This window comes from Cyprinodon tularosa, unplaced genomic scaffold (assembly GCF_016077235.1).
Source record: "Cyprinodon tularosa strain WSP-4 unplaced genomic scaffold, ASM1607723v1 ctg1155, whole genome shotgun sequence".
NCBI classification, from domain to species: Eukaryota; Metazoa; Chordata; class Actinopteri; order Cyprinodontiformes; family Cyprinodontidae; genus Cyprinodon; species Cyprinodon tularosa.
The window spans coordinates 45,942-66,900 of NW_024037954.1; the positions used below are offsets into that span (position 1 = coordinate 45,942).

General features: G+C 36.9%; 1 protein-coding gene across 3 annotated transcripts in view; it reads left to right on the forward strand.

Annotated features, from left to right (window-relative positions):
* Positions 1–20,959, forward strand: part of trpm3 (transient receptor potential cation channel, subfamily M, member 3) — a 98,465-nt gene that overhangs the window by 39,947 nt on the left and 37,559 nt on the right. For 2 of the 3 annotated variants that reach the window (XM_038306493.1, XM_038306500.1), the window contains exons 8-12: positions 7,619–7,691; positions 14,052–14,152; positions 14,386–14,520; positions 14,600–14,650; positions 20,873–20,908. In XM_038306493.1, the coding sequence (XP_038162421.1) occupies positions 7,619–7,691; positions 14,052–14,152; positions 14,386–14,520; positions 14,600–14,650; positions 20,873–20,908 (396 nt within the window). The remainder of the gene's footprint in view (positions 1–7,618; positions 7,692–14,051; positions 14,153–14,385; positions 14,521–14,599; positions 14,651–20,872; positions 20,909–20,959) is intronic. The other variant, XM_038306508.1, reaches the window with a different exon arrangement.

Below are 20,959 nucleotides of genomic sequence, written 5' to 3' on the forward strand. Positions count from 1 at the left end.
TACTTGAAACTTCTCAGAAAACAACTTTTGATAGTGTTCACGAGTTAAATTTAATAAGACAGATTAAGTAATGTCCATCACTGATAATTCCTTAGGACTTGTTTCACTGTTTTAAATTTTATAGTTTATATATTTTTATTGATCTTTCCTTATCACCAGAATAACAACTAGATGAAAAAATGAGAAGAACAACCTGGCAATGTTTTTACATGAAGTCCCCTTGCGTTTTTATCTTGGCTCTGTTTTTTAAATATTAGAGGATCCCAAAGTTTCCAGAACAGATGGGATATATAATCTCTCCAGAGTATTCTAGGCATTCAAAGAAGTCTCTTTCCATTTCGTTGTGCTCAGAAAATCTCCAAAGTGAGATCAGATGATCAGATACCCAAACCCCCTCAACTGACTCCTTTTGATGCAGAGGCCAGGCCAGCTGGCAGCTGAGTACATATATGCACATATGTATGTATGCATGTACAGTGGTTAAGGAAAGTATTCAGACCCGTTTACATTTTTCAATTTTTGTTTCATTTTATCCATTTGTTTCAATGTCTGCAATGAAACAAAGAGTGAAAAATGTAAAGGGCTGTGAATACTTTCCGTACCCACGGCAATTCTCAGGCAGGCAGGGATTGACTTTTAAAAAGCGTGTGCACGAGGAGAAATGGGCTTGTTTATTTATTAGGCGTTCCCTCCTGGGAGCGGGTACATGGCTGTGCATGTGCTTTTTCTTTAAGTGGAGATGGCGGGTCTTTTCAAACATTTGTGACAATCCTCCACTATACCTTTTAATGGGGAGAAAAAAAAGATATTTTTTATTCTATGCAATTGCAGTGTACATTTTTTATTTTTTTTTTTCAACTACACTGATTAATAATAGAGATTATATTTCTATACTGGTACATTTGATTCATGTCCTCATCGTAATTGTCTTGTAGAAATAGTCACTCTCTGCAAGACTGGACTCCTTTCAAAATTACCACAGTCAACGGCTGCTGCCAAAAATGTAGGAAGCCATTTTTCTGTCCAATTACAAAACTATTGACGGTTCTCTCCACCCTCTCCCCCACATTATGAGTGGGGGTGGAGGGCACAAGATGGCCATGTTGGCATTTCAGAGTGTACTATAAATAATTTAACATAGAAACATCTTTATATGTTTAATTTGGATTAAATATTGAAGAGAATCCACCAGCCCACAGAGCTCCTCAGCCTTCCTGACAGGAGAAACTACGAAGGAGTTGGAGGAAGAGGAGGAAAGGAATGACTGACCTAAATGCACAGTGAGTTGGGGGAGGGAGGACAAAGGAAAAATTGAGCTACAGCACAGAGATAAAGCTACAAGCAGAGATTCAAGGAGAAAACCTCTCATTATCAGCAGGGAAGCAACTCTTTTTCCATTTGGCTGAGTGGAAGAAAAATGTTGACAGTTTACCCCTGATAACATGTATACAAATGATTCTACATTATTTTTTTTACACATTGTTCTCCGTATCAAAGCCGATCTAGTGATATGTGGGAGTTGACCTTTTGGTACCAACACAAGCCTTTAGAAAGCTCTATGTGCTTAGATAAGTGTTAGTGCTTGTGTAATGTTGGCCATTTTTTGTATATGAAAGTGCTTCAACATTAGGAGGCACTTTGCTATCAAAAAGAGATAAATGTTTTATAATGAGCTTGATCCAGTGAAGTGTGAAGGTTCAATCTGTGCAGCATTTTGTAATTCCTACATTAGCACCTCTTATGATGCTGGAATTATCTGACAAACCCTAACCCAAAACACAAGGGAGAACACCACTCTTTTCAGTCTAGATTCATAGCTTCTTCCTTTATCTTTTTTTAGTCTGGATGATCATTTTCTATGCTACTGTATAATCTCTCGTCATTTATATTTTTAAGTGAAACTCAAAAATGAAAATGAAAAGCCTGCAACATAGAAGATAACATTTATTGCCTATCGTGGAAGTAAACCTGTCTGTTTACAGTAAGTACTTTTTAGCTCCTTTGCCTTGGACCAAACAGTTAAAAAAAAGGCTTTCCACATTTTGCTCCAGTTTATTGATTAGTCTTTCTGAGACCGTCAAGATGAACCCTGTTGAATTGCAATGTCACATAGGATATGCTGCACATCCTCTGTGATAAAAGGTAGACCATACCAACAGAGTCACCTTGAGGATGTAATTGGATAAAATTGGATGAACAGTGACAACGAAGAGGGGAGGAAGGCAGATGATTGGATAGTCACATAGTAAGGTTGTGTGGGTGGAGCTGTAAAATGATTGTCTGCAACTGATGGTAAAAAAATAAAAGAAAATTGTCTGTTTGGAAGCATGTATAGGTGGAGAAACAAGAGACAAATGTTAAAACTTTCTGTAATCATTCTTAGTGAACTGTTCAATCATATGTCTATGCCAGGAATGAAAAATATATTAAATGCCAGTGTACAGCATAAAAACAGATTTTTAAAGGAATACAGTGGAGGTAAGATTTTTTTTAAAGAATACACATGCATGTCAAGTCTTCTTACAGTAATGCTACTGAGTGATTAAATATTAAAAATCTAAACCAGAACAAACTTATGCTTAATATTGTCAAGGTGCAGGTGGAGGTTTTGACAGGACCCAAATGCAGACACAAAAGCTTGAGATGGTTACTTGATGGTTTAATAACAAAAGTTTAACTGAAGCAAAAATCCAAAAACATAAATCCACAAAAATCCAAAAATTCTGAAAACCAGGAATACTCACAAGAAGAAGGAGACAACGTAATGACAACAAACCAGCGAAGAGTGACTGAACAGGAGGAGAATAAATAGGAGAGAGAAAAAAAGCAGATTGGGAGCAGGTGTGAACAGAGGCAAGAAGGGAGCTGGGGAAAAGGAGACTAACACAAGAGGGCAAACAAGAAATATCTAAGAACTCAAATAAAATAAAAAATAACTAGAACACAAAAATGGAAATAAGATCAATGAAAACTCAAAGATAAAATTTGAACAGAACCAAAACTGCTACAAATATACTTAATATGTTTTAATTCATAGCCAATATTCATACTGATGTGGCATCAGTTTACACTGCATACACACCCTGGACAGCTTTGGTACAAGAATTTATATTTATTTTATTGGTAGATGAAGAAAAGGCGGTTGTTTCAAACTGTCAGGGATAGCAATGGATTCTTCTGCAGTCAGCAAACAACCAAAATCTACTAAAAATCCATTAAAAAGTGTTGCTGCCATGAAAAATGCAATTTTTCAGCAATATCTCATGAGTTGAAACAAAATGTGACAAAACTGAGCTCAATATCCGGATATCAGATCTCTGTTCCACTCAAGGAAGGAACTTCAGCTGGAGTTCAGAGTGAAAACTGATGCTAACATGGCTCGTTTCCTAGTGAATGTTTCCTAAATGTTTACAGCCGTGTCACTTGTGATTCTCATTTCCTCATCCTGCCTCTAGTTCATTTAAAGGGATGTTTGTGAAGAAGAACTTCCCAGTCTTTGCTAATTTAGAAGAAAACATTCAGGAACAAAAATCCCTTTAAAAGTTACGAGTGAAAGAGTGGCCATGATCCTGTAACACTGCCATTTTATTTATTTGTACACCTGATATCAAAATAATATCACAATGGTATATAAACATGGTTTGAAAGTAACTGAATGTCAGTAAATGTCAGAAGAATACAAACTCACATTCAAATGAGGATCTTATACTAATCCTTATAAACCTGATGATCAGCAATAAAAATTGTGCCATTTTCATTAAATCTTATAGTATCTGTTATTAATCATTTGTTTGACATGCTTGACATAGCTCATCTGCTTAACTGTTTCTTCCATAAACAAGGCCACCTATGGAGCTTGCCTACCATGACCTTCCTTAACAAAGAGAGTCTGCATGAATTAGGGATTCTGTGTTCTTTTTCTGTATCTGCCTCTGTCTATTCAAACCCCTAGTCAGCAGCTGCAAGAGGCAATTCACACCAAGACTAGTTCTGCTGGATGTCCACTATCAATGCATGCATGCTTGATGTGTGAGGGAGTACTAAAAAACAGCAATGGCATAAATACCGTAAATTACGGACTATAAAGCGCACAAGCCGCACGCTCTAATTTTAGAAAGAAAATCAATTTTGTACTTTTATAAGCCGCACCGGATTTTAAGCCGCAGGTTTCCCACATTGTATGAGATATTTACAAATAAAGATATTACACGTGAGCATTTTTTTACATTTGATTTAATCCATATGATAAAAAAAAAAAAACAAATACGGTACATATTATGAACGCTTTTTTTTTTTTCAAACTACCTGTAACACATTTTAAAACACATGTGTCGGTAACACGCAAATAACGCTGCATGTGCCGGGACTTTTAAATGAACAACGCATTGAACAGAACATTGCAGCCGACCAGGAAAAGTCCTTAATCATTTTCTTCTTCCTCCTGCGCACCAAAACCCTCAAAGTCCTCTTCCTCGGTCTCTGAATGGAACAGCTTCAGGATGCACTTCAGTCTCATCCTTGTCACTCTCACTTGAGCACTCGCGGTCCTCTTCATCCCGCAGCAGCCCAGCCTTCCGAAACCCGCCGGTGATGCTGGATGTTTTTACACGGCTCCACGCATTGAGAACCCACTGGCAGACATCAGTGAAAGATGCCCTTCGCATGCGGCCAGTTTTGGTGAAGGATTTCTCGCCACTGGTCATCCACGTCTCCCACTCACTGTGCAGTGCCACTTTAAATGCACGGTTCACACTGATGTCCAGTGGTTGCAAATACTTGGTGGTGCCCCGAGGAATCACAGCTGCAATTGAGTTTGTCCTCTTGATGGCAGCTTTTACAGAATCTGTAATATGGGCCCTCATGCTGTCCATCACGAGCAGTGCTTTTTTTTTGATGAAAAAATCACCCCGGGATTGCCATAGCACTCCGTAAGCCATTCCTTCATTAGGCTTTCTTCCATCCAGCCTTTCTTATTAACTTTCACCACGATTTCTTTTGGGAATTTTTTCCTTTGGCATTGTCAGCCGCTTAAAAAATCACCATGGGTGGAAGCTTTAGTCCGGATGCTGTGCAGCTCAGAACACAGGTGAAGTGCGTCCTCTCGTGACCCCTGGTTTTTACTGAGATGGACGAGTCACCTTTTTTTATTAACAGTCCGCATGAGAGGCATGTCATAAGTCAAAGGTACTTCATCCATGTTTATAATTTCATCTGGCCCGATGGAATGCTCCGCTATCTTTGTTTGGGTGAAAGTACGGAAGAGAGCGAGTTTTTCCTCATAGTCGGGAGGGAGTTGCTGACACAATGTTGTGCGCGCCCGGACCACCAGGCCTTTTCGTTTCATAAATCTGAAACACCACGATGGCCCACCTCTGAAATCTTGAATTTTCATGTCGGTGGCTATTTCTTTAGCCTTCAGCCTGATCTGCACGGTGGAAACACGGCGGCATCTCGCTCGCTGTGTGTTCACCCAGTCTTCAAGACAGTTTTCAAGCTCCGGCCAACTGCTGTGATTACCTCTGAAAGCTTTCGTGGTCTTTTTGCACCGAGTCAGTTCCTCACGCTGTTGTCTCCACCGTCTCACCATCGACTCATTTATCCCAAAATGACGTGCAGCAGCTCAATTTCCGTTTTCAATCGGCAGATTTATCGCCTTTAATTTAAAAGCGGCATTGTATGCTTTTCTTCGAGTATCCATGTTGAGGGTCAGTAGGAATGACTGATTTACAAGACTGCAAATAAAGGTGAAAGTGAGAATTATGTATCGCACAATTTCATTTGACCTCTTTGAATATCCATCAATTTTATTGGTCTGTTTTTCGTGCCATGAAAAAAAAAAAAAAATGTATTAGCCGCACTGTATTATAGGCCGCAGTGTTCAAACAGCGGGAAAAAAGTAGCGGCTTATAGTCCGGAATTTACGGTAGCCTAAATGTAGCAAAGTGAAGTTTTTGGACTGGCCTAATCAATGTAATGTGACCTTCAATGGGTCAATTATTCTCAAAACACTTCTGATAGGACCGAATTCAAACAATCATGCAAAGATAATTGGCTTTGCAGGGATTGAAATTGCATATTGACAGTTTTTCTCCATACTTTTGATAACAGTTGTTGCCAAAGAGGGAGGCACAAAAATGGTATCATGATGAAGGAGCAAGGTTAAATTGGTCTGGATAGCTTTTGTTCTATATTAAATGAAACATAATTTTGTTGACAAACTTGTAATTTACTCATTTAAAATAATGAGGAATTCTCTAAGGGGGAGAAATGCAAATATTAGAATAAATTAAGTCAAATTAGTGAAGCATTACCATAGCTCAAGTGTGTAAATATGAGAAATGTACCAATCCGATACCTGGATTGGATATCGGCTCCAATATTAGCTAATTAGCTGGATCGGATAACAGTGATTGAAGCCTTCACTCACATGGTGAGATATAGCAGGAAAAAAAATGGATCGGTGTATCTCTACTAAATATGCGTTGCACTTGACAAATGCAAACACACTAACTGTATGTTTGATATATCTACATTTGATAAGAGATAATCTCAATGGCCTTATTCAGTCAGAAAACAAGACAGACTACCGTCAGATTACAGACTGTGTACAAATGACAGATTAGACAGCTAGTCTTTGGCGTCTTCATCCTCAATGAAACGACACAGAAACTGGAGATTTAACCCACAATAATGCAGCATCACCCAAAGGGAAGCAACGGTCGCAAATGCAGAGCCTGCATATTCCTGAAGCTGCGCAAAATGAAGCGATTAAGGGAAAGGGGGTTGGGCAGAGACTGCAGGCATGGAGGTGGGAGGAGATGGATGGATGTAGGGATTAGAGGAATAGCTCATTAGGTATTCAGAACACAGATATTCTTCCATACAAATCTTCCCCAAGGTGCCTTTCACACACATATAAGGGCATGTGCCCACACATGCATGCATGAACCTGCATGTTTATTGCAGCTCAGCAACTTAGAAGAATATGGCTTTAAAGATCCACAGAAGCTGAGTGATTCCTCAGTTTCCCTTTCTAGGTGACTTTAGCTTTCTTTCTTTGCATAAATAGACCACCAAGCTCTATTGTGCAGTGTTTCAGTACTTAAAAAGGTGTGTTTTTTTTACTCAAAAACTGTTTGGCACAGCAAGCAAAAGCCACATGAAAAAATGGTTTATGGCAATAAGCAACCGGGGTTCCCCTTCATTTATATCTCCTTTTTTTGTGCTTGAATTTCTGTTTCTCAGATCCCCTCATGATAAATCCCCTCATGCCCTTCCCTCATTACGTCAACTTGATCTTAGCTTTTTGATGTATTTTGCAGGAGAGACAAGAGATAGAACAAGAGTCCGATGTATTGCACAGTACTCCCAATCAGTTCTTGTCCTCTCCTCTCCTTCAGAAGCAGTGGTTTCAGTGAAAAAGATTAATCCAACAAAGGAAAGTGCTCCACTGGATTCATTTTATGATTGAATTTTCTTTGTGCAGTAAGCCTTCATGCACTTGCCGAAGCACAATAGAAGGATTCTAGCGGAAAGACACTCATTGGGCCTTCTGCTGGTGTGGAAAACAGACCCTAACTTGTGTTTATTGCTGTCTCTCTTTCTCATTGTCTCTCAGATAACAGTTTTCCGGATGGGCTCTGAGGGTCATCAGGATATTGACCTTGCCATCCTCACTGCATTGCTCAAAGGTGGGTCAGGGCGTGTATGTGCTGGTGCTTGAGTGGCCTCCATTACACTTTGGCTTACAATCACTGTAGTTAATTGAAGGTCTCTGTGCAATTTATGTTTTGAAGTGTTCGTTTTGTATTCCGAATTCATAAAAAGCATTTGCTTAAAAGTCTTTTCTTCTCATGGGTTCAGAGGCTCTGTGACATTTTTTTATAATTACAAGGTCAAAAACTCTCAGAGCTAATTTGCTAACTTACAGCTGAGATTTGGTTGAAAAGAGAGCTCTAGTCAACCTCTGAGAGTTATTAAAGTGAACGTTTCCTTTAATGTAAATATTTGTATTTACTTGTTAAAATGCAAGGATATTTTGAAAAAGACAATGAAACCAGCACAAAGAATTTCAAGCTTTTTTTAATTATTTGCACTATTAAATGTATTTTGGAAATAAATAAAAAATCTATTTAGAGATATTTAAAAAAAAAAAAGTAAGACGATATATTTTGGTTGCCTTTTTGAGCACTTCCTTACATGTCTTTTTTGAACAACTTGCCAATTCAGTCCTGGAATTTAGTCCAGTTATTATTGCCTTGAATTATTTTTGAAAACTGCTGACAATGATATAATGTATAGAGGTGTCTGTGAAAAACATAAAACCCCACAGCATCATTTATACATCGTTGTTAGGGTGGTTGCTAAAAGCCTTTTAGTAACACTGAGGGGGTTGCAAGAAATTCTGGTTAGTGCTGGATGTGTTCTACGTGAAAAAACAGTCTGCATTCTACATTTTTTGTGAGCTTATAGTGTTTTTTCTAAGGGAAACTACTGTATATTGGTGAGATTAAATGCATCAAATTTTCTCACTAAATAAGAGACAGATTACTTTTTGGATAGATGAAGACAGCAATGACTAATTCATAAAAAACAGCAGAATCTTCTTTAAGTCACAGCTTTTTATTGTATCACGTCAGCTACAGATTTGCACTGGAAAAACATTAAATTATGTATCTTTTTATTGTGAAATTTCACTTTCTTCCACGTTGCAAAAATGGTTTTATTCCATATTTGCAAAGGACAAATTTCTTTAAAGTAAGGCTTTGTGAACTTGCCATCATTATTAGATATTTTATGGGGTAAGATAACTCATAAAAAAAAACATATGCATAGGTGTCTGAATTTGTAAATGTAAGATAAAAAATGTCAACACATATAAAAAAGTATATGTGATGTATATGAGATATGATGATATAGAAATAGTTTCTGACATTCAGATTAACTGAGAAACTTGTTTTAATATGCTCATAAAAAACCCAACAGTTTGAGCAACTAAACCAAGGATGCTTCAGAATAATTAAGATCAATGCAATACTTAAGTAGAAACAATCACAAAAATGGAAAAGTGAGATTATATATATAAAAAAAACTATACCAATCAAGGGATTAAATAACAAATTTAATAATATTATTAACTAGCCATTACATATAATACCTTATATGTAATGGAAAGTAGTTGTCAACATAGAGTATAAAAATAAATGCTCATAATATGGTAAACACTGAGAAACAACCACAGCTCACAGTGTGTGCCACCCCGTGTGTTGGTCAAGCTGGTTTTTACTTTTTCTGATTCACATACAGAATTACATTGAAAACCGGTGAAGTTTAACGTTTTATTTACAAAAAGCAACAAGAATCTGGAAGCAGAGAATTAAAGGAGGTCGGTTGAACTTCCTGGTTGGTCTGACAGCAGAAAGCAGATTGATAAGGAGGGAGTTGGTTAATGACAAAGGATGACTGATTGATTAGCTCACTTGAGAGATGAAGCGAAGGCAGCATGGATCTGTAAGGGGTTTGATTCAGCAGGCTTTGCAGACTGTACCCTTAGGTCCTTGAGAATGTGAGTGAGACGTTGGTACCTGCAAGATATGTTGTGCTGGAGAGCAGGCAGGAAGGTGAGGAAGACTGAGAACTGCTACACATAGGTCAGACCTTTTCCATGAAGATCAAAGAGGAACTGAGGTTTACTGGTTGTCTGGAATATAAAGTACACATATAAAGAAATTCAGAAACACAAATTCAACAAGAACGATATTTCCAGTTTAGGTCTTTGGCTGGAATACCATCAGGAGTAATCATCCAATGAAGAGAGATGATCCTTCACTTCCTTATTTACATGCAAGTCATCTGGACTGAGAATTGTTCTCGGATGTGCAGCAACATGGGTCGGCCCAGCCACCAGCAAAGATCCTCTCTGTGACAGGAAGCTCAATCATCCCAGAGAAACAGCAAAACGCCAAAGACCCTAAAAGTGTTAGTATATAGTGCCCATTTAATAATATATTCACAGATCTGTAATTCCTCTAGCTTCAGGAGCCTATCAGTAACAAGGATTAAAGCTTTTGGGAAGGAAGGTTGCTGTGAATTATGATTTCCAACTCTATATGAAATAAAAAATAACGCGTCATCATCAGCTATGATCATTATCATGATCATAGCTGTTCATTATGTCTACAGCTAAACACAAATTATTTGAAAACACAGCCACAAGCCATTTTGGAAAATTGGAAAAAAATTGCAAAATACAATAATAAATCTGATCTGCAGGTACTATGTAAAAGAAACACATAGGTCACCTGAGCTCAGGACCACGATAGCTCGTAAGCTCACTGTTTCCATACTCTGCCTTTTAACTCAATGTATCAAGCCCGGTGTCTTACCTTTACCAAATTTTCTTGACGTGCAATTCAAAAAAAAAAAAAAAATGTTGAATGGCTATATGTCAGAGAATAGAACACATATTGTTTGCATTTGATGTGATTTTACAACAATCCCACAGCATGGTGTTACCACTCCTTTAAACCTCTGACAGCTGTTAATTATTTTTAAGAAAAAATCTCTCCTTCAGTCCTTCAAATATTCTTTCTGTTGTTTGGGCAAAAAAAAAAAAAAAATACCTATTTTCTCTTCTGGTAAATTTATTTTCTCTAGAGAAATATGTATAACTGCTATTTAGGCTTAAGAGGGTTACACCACTAACTTCTCAAATTCAGTGGTAGCAGAAAAAAATGTATAAATTACAATCAACACAGTTAAACATAATGTCACATTTTTTTTAGCAGTGAGGATTAAGAGAAATGAGGTTGATAAACTCTGTGTAATTCAAATAAAAACGTTTTTTCTCCCCTGTGTTTTAATATTTCCCAAACACTCACACTCATACAAACAAACAAGCGTCGGAATGTAGAATCCATACTTTTTTTTTATTGCTGTTCAGTAGCTTGTATTGACCATGGTTTGCCTGGCTTCCTCAGGGACTACAGCTCATTCCTTTTCACAAAACACCTTTTTACACATAAATACAGGCTGAACAAACTTCTGCATAGGTAGAGTCAGCAGATCCTGTGGGGCTTCTTAGCAATTCAGAGCAAATGATTGATTATCGCAGGAGCTGTATTTCAGGGAGGCACTTCAGCTATACAGAGGGGGGTGTGGGGGTGGCACGATCTACAGTTTGGAGAAGAATTGTGTGAAGGAGAAATGTGTTTTAAACAATTTATATACAGCAATGATAATGCATATGCAAAATAATTTTTCATCCATTTATATCTCCTTGATCTTTAAACTCATCCCAGACTTATGTGCATTGGTTCCTTTAGTTTCCATATGTTTATATCCCCCTCACATATTCTTTCTACGGTATCAGTTGATCATTCCATCATTTTTGTTCCTGATTAACATTTTTTTCTTTTTGTTCTGTACACATGGTCACAGGAATGCAATTTAGATAAAAATGCAAAGGATGATTGAGAAAGATAAAAGAAAATGATATAGAATAAATTGGGAAACCTAAAGATAAGAGAAGAATCCAGCAACCTAAAAGAGGTACCGGTCAACAGTATGGCAGAAAATTTACATGCAAGTCACATCTTGCAACACTCAAGTTAATGGGAGGTGTAAAGTGAAATCTGTCACATCTTGCCTAAGAGCTTCCTAAACCACTGGACTAGATTTATTTGTTAAAGAACTAAGCTGCTGCCTGAAGCTTCACAAAACAGAGCAGAGACAGAAACCTTAGCTGAGAAAAGAAGTAAGAGAAATTATTTCAATAAGTGAGCACCACTTGTGCTCTGTGTGTGAGATATTGATTAGGGCACAAACACGCACACACACACACAACATTTTGCATGTACTGATTCTTATTAGTGGTACTCTGTCTGAATACAAGTAAGCTCTAGTAATTCAGCTCAGTCCTTTAAACCGTTTATAGAGCACGCTGTATAAAAAGCTTATCAAAAGTCATTAATTTCCCATCAAAGCATAAGGGATAATAATGATACTTAACTCGTTGCATTACAGTGGCCTTCCAGGAAAGAATGTTCACTGGATTTTCTGTCTGGTAAATTCTAATGAAGGAACCAAACTGGGACTTTTTTGTTGTTGTAGAATTACAATGATTAACAGGGACCTAATCATGCTTGTTTAAAAAAGTGATGTTTAAACAATGCTATTCTGAGCCTTTGTCAGTGATTTTCCAAACGAAAGTTTTCATATCGATGAACATTTTCATCCTTACTGGTTTTATTTGATATTCAGTTTAATTCCATTTAAAATGTTGAGGTGTCACAAGAACGATTATTTAAGCAAATTCATTATGTATTCATTTATATACAAATAATGTATGTTGTGAATTTGTATTTGGGTGTCTATAATTTGAATCCCTGTTGATAATACCCATTTCCACCAACTGCTTCATAAGTCATCTATTTAGTAAATAGACTCCACCTGTGTATAATGCAAACTCAGTATAAATGCTTCTGTGTTCTAAGTGCCTCTGTAATATCAGTTAAGTGGTGTGAAAAAAAAACATATTTATTCAAAGACATCTTTTTGTGAAGTGCTTTTCAACCAATATTTGAAGACAAAAAGTTAGAAAACTGTAAATCACATAAAGTGACAAATGGAGAACACATCATTCAAAGAAGCAGCCAAATAAACTCATGGTATTTCTGCTCCCTGGTGAGATGGCTCTCAGTTGGTAATTTACAAGATTTAGCCTTTATGGCAGGGTTGCTCAAGTCCAGTCCTCAAGAGCTACTATCCTGCAACTTTTTGATGCATCCCATTTTAAACATACCTGAATCAAATGAGTGGCTCGTTACCATGCCTCTGCTGGGCTAAATGTGCCTTTCGATTCAGGTGTGTTAGAGAAGAGATGCATCTAAAAGTTACAGGATGGTAGCTCTTGAGGAGTGGACTTGAGCACCCCTGCTTTTTGATTATGTGGCAAAAAGACAGACGTTGATGAACAAATGAAAGGTTTTGCTTTTAGTGTGCCACAAACCATAGAGAACAAATTATTTCTTTAACGGTGCAACAATTATTACTTTTTATACATTATCCAAAATCCCTTTAAGCTCTGTGCAAAAGTTTAAATGTAAGTTGTCATTTTGAAATCACAGTTTTTTATGTTATTGGACATGGTTGTTTTATGCTTACTTGAACCATTTAAAGAAAAGTCTCCTCTCTCTTTGCCAAAGAGTTATGCATTTAAGGTATTATCAATTAGCAGGGATTTTTTTAATGGAAAAGATTTATAACATTATTTTGCTTGTTTCAGAGATGATTTGAGGAATTCCTTATAGTCAACGTCAGTGATCCCTAATCATGTGCCTCGCATTCTGCAGAACAAACCACTGAAGATGACAAAGTAGTAAAAAACTTACAGTAAAGGCAGCACAGCATTTTGAGGCAGATGTTTTCCCAGCATGTTTCATGATTATGAAAAGATAGCAGCAATAATTGAGGTAAAGTTGAAGTCTTAATATAACAATGAAAAAATTCATGACAGCTGTCAGATTACTGTTCATAGCAAGAAAGAAACAAAGTAGCATCTGACTGTAAGAGACAGAAGGACTGTTCAGAAGGATAAGTGATGGATGGCAACCCTTCTTGCAGAAATATCTGCACAAAGACTTCTATTTGTATCAGTTAAAGAAGGCAGCCACAAAGCTGAATTTAGACTGAAAGCTTTGCCAAAATAAATCTAATGGACTTACAAAATATGTTTTTTAAGTAGAAACTGTATGTTTTCGCATAGAACAAAATGAAGTACAGTGAAAAACAAACGGCATGGTTTATGGGATAAAACTATTGTCAATAGATATCAGGTAAGATCATGTTAGGAAGGAGGTGGAGCATAGATTAAATTAAACATAAATCTTCCAAAGAAGTTTAAATAACTAACAATCAAGCTGTGTTGATTGTTAGTATGGAAAAATTACCACATATGTTTTAAACTCTATATTTATTTCCTCAGTTGCCTCCTTTTCATATTTAATGCTGTTGTTCCCTGCATTCATGACGCATGCTGTTTTCTTCTACAGGTGCCAATGCCTCGGCCCCAGACCAGCTGAGTTTGGCTCTTGCGTGGAACAGAGTGGACATCGCACGAAGTCAGATCTTCATCTATGGACAGCAGTGGCCTGTAAGAAGAAATAAATGGATGGATATTTAGGGTTACACTAAATGCTCTCGAATATACTGATAAGGAGGTTTTTGGTCACTACTTTAAAATTTCTATAATAGAATCACATCCTCTCTCACATTTAAAAAAAATCAATGGCTACATTATACAAAAAAGATGGATGCTTAAAAAAAATCCTATATGGAGTATTAATCTCATACCAGGCTTTTATGTGTTCTTGAATCTTTTTGAAGGTTGGTTCCCTGGAACAGGCAATGCTGGATGCCTTAGTTTTGGACAGAGTGGACTTTGTCAAGCTGCTGATTGAAAATGGGGTCAGCATGCACCGCTTTCTCACACTTTCTAGACTGGAGGAGCTTTACAACACGGTATAAGATGAATTAATTTGGTGGTGCTACTTTTATTTCATTTACTTCTCTTTCTAATTCTTGCCTTTATAACCAACAGCGACACGGACCATCAAACACTCTTTACCACCTTGTCAGAGATGTCAAAAAGGTAAGACTATCATTACCGTTTCAGTAGCTCTGTAGCAGCTCAGGCTCAATGGATGCTAATATTGTACTCTGGACATGTTTGACTACCAAGAATCAGCTGCTTTTTTTGTGGTGTATAAATGTTGTATATGTCTTTGTTTGTGTGTGAATATATTTGGAAGATCTAGCTGCTGTTAGCTCCATCATAGAGGGCAGCTTTTATCTTTCAGCTGGTTTTGCGCACTGCATTGGCTGTTTAGAGCTTTGCAAGTTTTTCAACCCTCATTACTCACAATCTCTCCTTTCTCCAAGGCCCACACCATTATGGTAAATAATATTGTTTACTCCACAGGAGCTGAGATGGACTTAAATGTGAAAAAAAATACACCTTACACACTACATACTAATATTTAATCAGACTAAATATTTTCCTGTTTCTGGTCAGTCTGAATTGTATGAAATATTTCCATTTGCAAAGTCCAAAATAATGAGAAACTATTTTGTGTGAGCCCGATCTATTAAAAAAAATCATATAAGGAGTGCTAAATTGCATGGGGGAATGCATGTGTAATAAGTGGACGTGCTGTGGGAGATTTTGTGGAAAAACATAAGATAGACAAACAGGTTTGATCCTCCCCTGTTAAACAATTAAATTAGATTTGCTATTGGCAGGTTGAAATTGTCTGTAAAAGAAAGATGTAATTTGTAGCCATTGAGTTTCAGGAAATAATTACTACAAAATAAAATAAAAATAACAACAGATGGGGCTAGCGTCTTTAAAATCAGTTCTGATCATTTCATACTCCTGTAGGCTTTGGACCAGTTAATTGTAGACACACCTTCAATTCTAAAGACAATACTTTAGAGCTACTCACTCGCTGTGCGATGTGGAGGGAACATCAAAAGCAATCAGGGAAGAAAAATACCTGGACCTCAATGGCTCTAGCTTATACTTACAAATTCGGGTTGCCTGAAGGTAGCAGGCGAATCCATTCTAACAAATATAACCAACAAAAACAGCATGTTGGTGTCAAGCTAGAGAGTTCAGGGAGAAGAAAAAGGGTAGAGAAAGAGCTGCAGTTTGGGAGACATCCTCTGTTGTCTAAAGAAACTGTTTTGGTGTTTGGCTTTACTGTCCATAGCTATACGTGATTGAGTCCAAGATTGCCATCACTCTTGCAACTATGGTTTTTGATTTGTCAGATTCATGATGGTTGAGGGTTGTAACACTGAGGGACTAATAGACTTTATAATAGTTGGTCTTGTAGGAAAATTATATTAGGCAGAAATATTAAAGAAAAAGCTCAAAATATCAGAAATGGAGTTGCTTTTTAGGGAAAAAATGTCTCCCCAAAAGATAGTGAATCTAACCTTGTAGCCAGTGTAAAAAAAAAAAAAAAGGCCCATACACAATAAACTCAACCCTTTGGGGTGCCAGTGACAAAGCCCTGGTCTCAGTCTCACAGAAAATATGTGACAAGAGTTGAAAAAGTGTGTGTGAAAGGAGCCCTGGAAGCTGACTCTATTACATCAGTTCTGTGAGGAAGATTGGACAAGAATTACAACAAGCTATTGTAAACTTGTGGATGGTTATCCCAGATATTTGACCCAAGTCAATACACTTCTGATATGGAAGGATAAATAGACATCTAAACCTAAACGACACAAATCAATCTACTGCATCTTTTTTGATTTTTGGACTTTAGCAAATAGAAGAGTTGTTGGTAATTGTGAATAAAACAATTAGTATAGCTATAGTTCAATATAGAAAATATCTAGACAAAATGATCTCTTTTAATCTTGTTGCACATTGTAAGCATTTCCATAACGCCTCCAGGTTATACAACATAGGAACTAGATTTTCAATTAAGCATCTCCTTGCCAATCAGGAGATATCCCTTTTTTACGAGATGATGTAAAGGCCAGCAACATCAGCTTTAGTATTCTGAGATTTTCATTGTTATAAGCCTACTACAAGTAGTGAACACATTAAAACAGCTGTAATCTGATGTTTCTGTGGAAAAAGATCACTGCATTTCTCATACAGTTGTGTATTATCATCATGCAACCCTTTAGTGCATGGCATAATTCTCCCTTTCTATTCCAGTGAAGGTGTGTAACTTAACATTGTTGCTGAATGTCTTTGTGTCACTGTGATTTAAGTATGTTCCCTAATTAGATTTAACCGATGTCATCACTTCTTTACCAATGAAAATGAAAACCTCTACACATCTGCCATGTTTGAATTCAGTCAGATTACTACTGAGGCTTTTTATAAATCTTTACTAGGGGTGCCAGAAATTGTGTAAGGATAGTGACAGAATGGCTGCTGCACAGCGCTATAAAATTTAAACCTGAAAGTAGAAAATGATTAATTATACTGTATAATTAAGACATGTTATTAAGAAAAATATCTGCCAACTGAAATGGGTTGAGTTATTGTAAAATGTTCTTGTTAAGGACATTTAAATCAAACCTTTACAATAATCTGAATTGTTTGTGTATCAATTGGCATGTATTTAAATAAATTAACAATGAACAACCTAACAGTTATAAGGAAGTACATTTGCAAAATTGAATTTTAAGAAAACATAGGCTGACTAGTTGGTAATGCATGCGACTACTGGCTAGTGTTTCAAAGCCGTGAGTAAGGTTATCGTTATATTGATCGGGATTGTTCTATGTTGCTGGTTAAGCAGCCAACTGAATGTCAAAATGTCATCAAATAGGTTTTGTGTGAAATAGTCATGCTAGGTGCTATTATAATGCCATATAATATGTATGTATGTATGAATGGAAAATCTGGGTTATAGGTAGAATTTTGATGTTTTACTATCTTTGTGTTAAAGGGGTCATAGAATGATTATATAGGGTATTTTGTACTGGTTCTTGAGGTCTCTGAATAGGTGTGTAACATTGTTTGGGGCTGAAAATGGCGAATTTGCTGTTCTCTGAGCCCTAAAGCAAGCCTGGTTAAGAGCCCCAGAATGAAACAACTGATTTTGTTTTCATTTATGGTATACTCATGAATATTTAGATGAGCTGTGCGCTGATTGGTTGGTCTACAACGAACAAAGCCACTGAGCAAAGACACATTATTGCAACAAGCACTCACTCACTGAAACATTGAGATTGTTGATATGGTAGGGCAATGGTGTCAAAACTACACACATTTGTTACTTAAGTATAAGGATAGATACTGCAGTTTAAAAAAACTCTGGTAAAAGTTGAAGTATCACCTTGACCTCTTTACTCAAGTAAAAGTGAAAAAGTATGTGCTCCAAAAACTACTTAAAGTATAAAAGTATTAAGCAATCTTTAAAAAAAAAAACAGCCAGATGCCACCATATGAATTGAAAGCTCAATTTTCAACAATTTTGAAAATTTCTTTGAAATAGGGCCAAGGATGAGGGAGGTCTTGTTGGTCTCCGTCTCCATCTCCCTATATGCTCTCACCTGTGTCCGACCTTTCAGACATTTCAACATCTTTTTCTGAATCCGACATTGTAGCATGGCATAGACAATTAGTGTTTGAAGTTTGAAGAACACCTGCTTGCTTCTGATGATTTCCTTTGGCGTCAGCACAAATTTGACGAATAGCTAAGCAATGAGTGTTTTCGTAATATGACGCATGTAATTACACAAGTTCTCACTAGATGTGAACTGCACCAATGATCTGCATTGGATTGCACACATCACGTGAAATATTTAGAAAGATTAAACCGAAGCCAAGAGTTACTAGTAACGTTTGTTTTAAAAATGTAAGGAATAGAAAGTACAGATAATTTTTTGAAAATGTAATTAGTAGAAGTCAGAATTAGGAAGAAAAATAAGTAATTGAGTAAAGTACAGATACCAAAGAAGTGTACTTAAGTACAGTAACGAAGTATTTGTGCTTCGGTACTTGACACTTCTATGGTAGGGTGATGAGACGTCCCCTTTTTCCTGGACATGTCCTACTTTTCATACTTGTTCGTAAATGTCCGGGGGCAATTTCAAAATCATTCGGGATTTTGGTCGACAACAATGCAGCAGAACCGAGCCGTGAGCTCTGAGCAACCGAACCTGACCCGGTGACGGTAGCCTGGACAACCAAATAAGGCAACATCCCCGAATTGACGTCAATTTGTTGCTTCGTTTGATGGATGAAATTTAGAATTGTAAGATTTGCAGAGAAAGGAGGTGTCGAGAGGGTTTGAACTTCACTGTACGTCCATTTCACCCACTGAACTATCGTTATTCATCTATGATAATGTAAACTCGGTTTTGCATTCTATGACCCCTTTAACAGTTAGGGGTAAAGGCAAAATTGGCTATAAAACTTAAACACTTTATCAAACACAAATACTTGAGTTAGTAAACGTTTAAAATATTTCATATTGGTAAGTATAATACGCTATGAATTATTTTGATTAACGTGAAATCTAAATAGAGAAGTACAAATACAAAAGTTGGGTTCACAGTATAGGAGGAGTGGTGGAAGGTGGAAATATTTCAGTGTATGAGATTGTTTTGATAGTTAACCTCGGAAAATAGGACAATCTAAACAATGTATGAAACAGATTAAATCTTTGAAAGTGTTTTTATCAGTTTTTTTTTTTTAATAATAGCAAAAAATTAAAGTTAACTCTTTGAGCTTGAAAAATTACTTTAGGTCCAACAAAGAAATTAGGGGGGACAAAACGCGGCTTTGATCCCTTCCACTGAATTAGCCATGGAGGTCACCTGGGGGGTCTTAACGGTTATTAGGGGGTTCTGATGGGTCATTGACTCCCATGTCAGAGTGGTTTCAGTCACATCCCTCAGTGAAGTGTGGGTCAAGTGAGGGTAGGTATAGTTGAATCTTGTGGGTATTGTTCCTAATATTGCTTTGTAAGTCGGATTGTTTTAGCAATACAGAGGACTAGAAATTAGTTTTCTCTCTAAGAATTCCTTTACTATGTTTGGCAAACCAGAGGTTATTTTCTAACAATTCTTAATTTTTTTTTTCATTCATGAGAAACTAATTGGAATTAAACAGATGTATAATGTTAAGTTTACATTATCTTCTGTGCTACAACAAATATATACGTAGAATGGCAATGGTTATCCACAAGTGTTATTCTACATCAGCATCTTGTATGTCAAAAGGTGTAAAAAGTATGTCAAAGCTTTTTTGTGGTGTTATATAGCTGCTAAGAGTTATTTAGTGAGAGAGGTGACCTAAGGTACCACAAAGATCGATGATTCAAAACTCAGTTTGTCACTTTGGGTCCAAAGGAAAGACTCTTAATCACAGATTGTTCTCTGTACGCTACTTGATGTGCTATACTGCTCCCTAATGGATAGGTTGAACACAAATTTGCCTGCTATAGGACTTTTAAAACATCTTTCTTTTCCTTAGAAATGGAGAGGACTTCTAGGTAAACTGCTTAAAGAGCTGATAAATATTTTAAGAAAGCTTTAGCCTCTTACATAACATGTAATGCTTTTTCCAAGAAAGTATGTAAAAGATCAGTTTAATTGGTATTTTTACCTAACATCTTTCCTGCATCATTAATGAGAGAGTCAGACTTTAAGGTGGGAAGATTTGTTTGAACTCCCAGCCTATTTAAGTTGGAACACACAGCCTATTGCAGAAGCAGAGACAGAGTTGGTTTTAAATATGTCAGATAAGTGGTGTGTCCCCAACGAGCAGTGGAGGCAGGGTAATAACTGCAGTGTCTAAAGTCAAGGTTGATGGCATGATGAGGAGCAACGAATATTGACATATTGCACATAAAATACTTTTGTTTCAATATTGACTCTCCCCTCCAGCTTTAATAGCTGCCTGTAGCTCCATGCTCCTACTTCAGCTCTCTTCCAGGCTGTCGATTCAATTTTAACACAATTTTCTTACTTAAAACACAGTATTTAGCCTTCCATAAGAACTTTTTATCCTTCTCAATAAAATGATGACAACTCATTTTGGTCTTTGTTGTGATATTACTCAGACATGACACTTTTATCCAAATAGATCTTGAGATTTCAATATCTTTTGTGCCTCAGTCACATGGTGTTTTAAGAGTCCCATCCTGCAAATCTTTAGGTTGTTATTGCAAACTAAAAAATAATGCCTAATAAACTACTGAGGCAAGGTCTTGTTAAGACACTGAAAGTTTCAAAAGACTGGAAGAGAGATACTGCCTGCGTTTCTGTGTCCCAAATATCCGCTGCTCTTGCTTATCGTGCGGTTTACTCACTGACATTGTGTGTTCTTTCCAAGCGAGAATATCCAGGGTTCAGTTGGATCTACTTCAAGGTGAATCTGATGATCACGTTTTCCTTTGTAGCAACAAACAATTTGTGATGG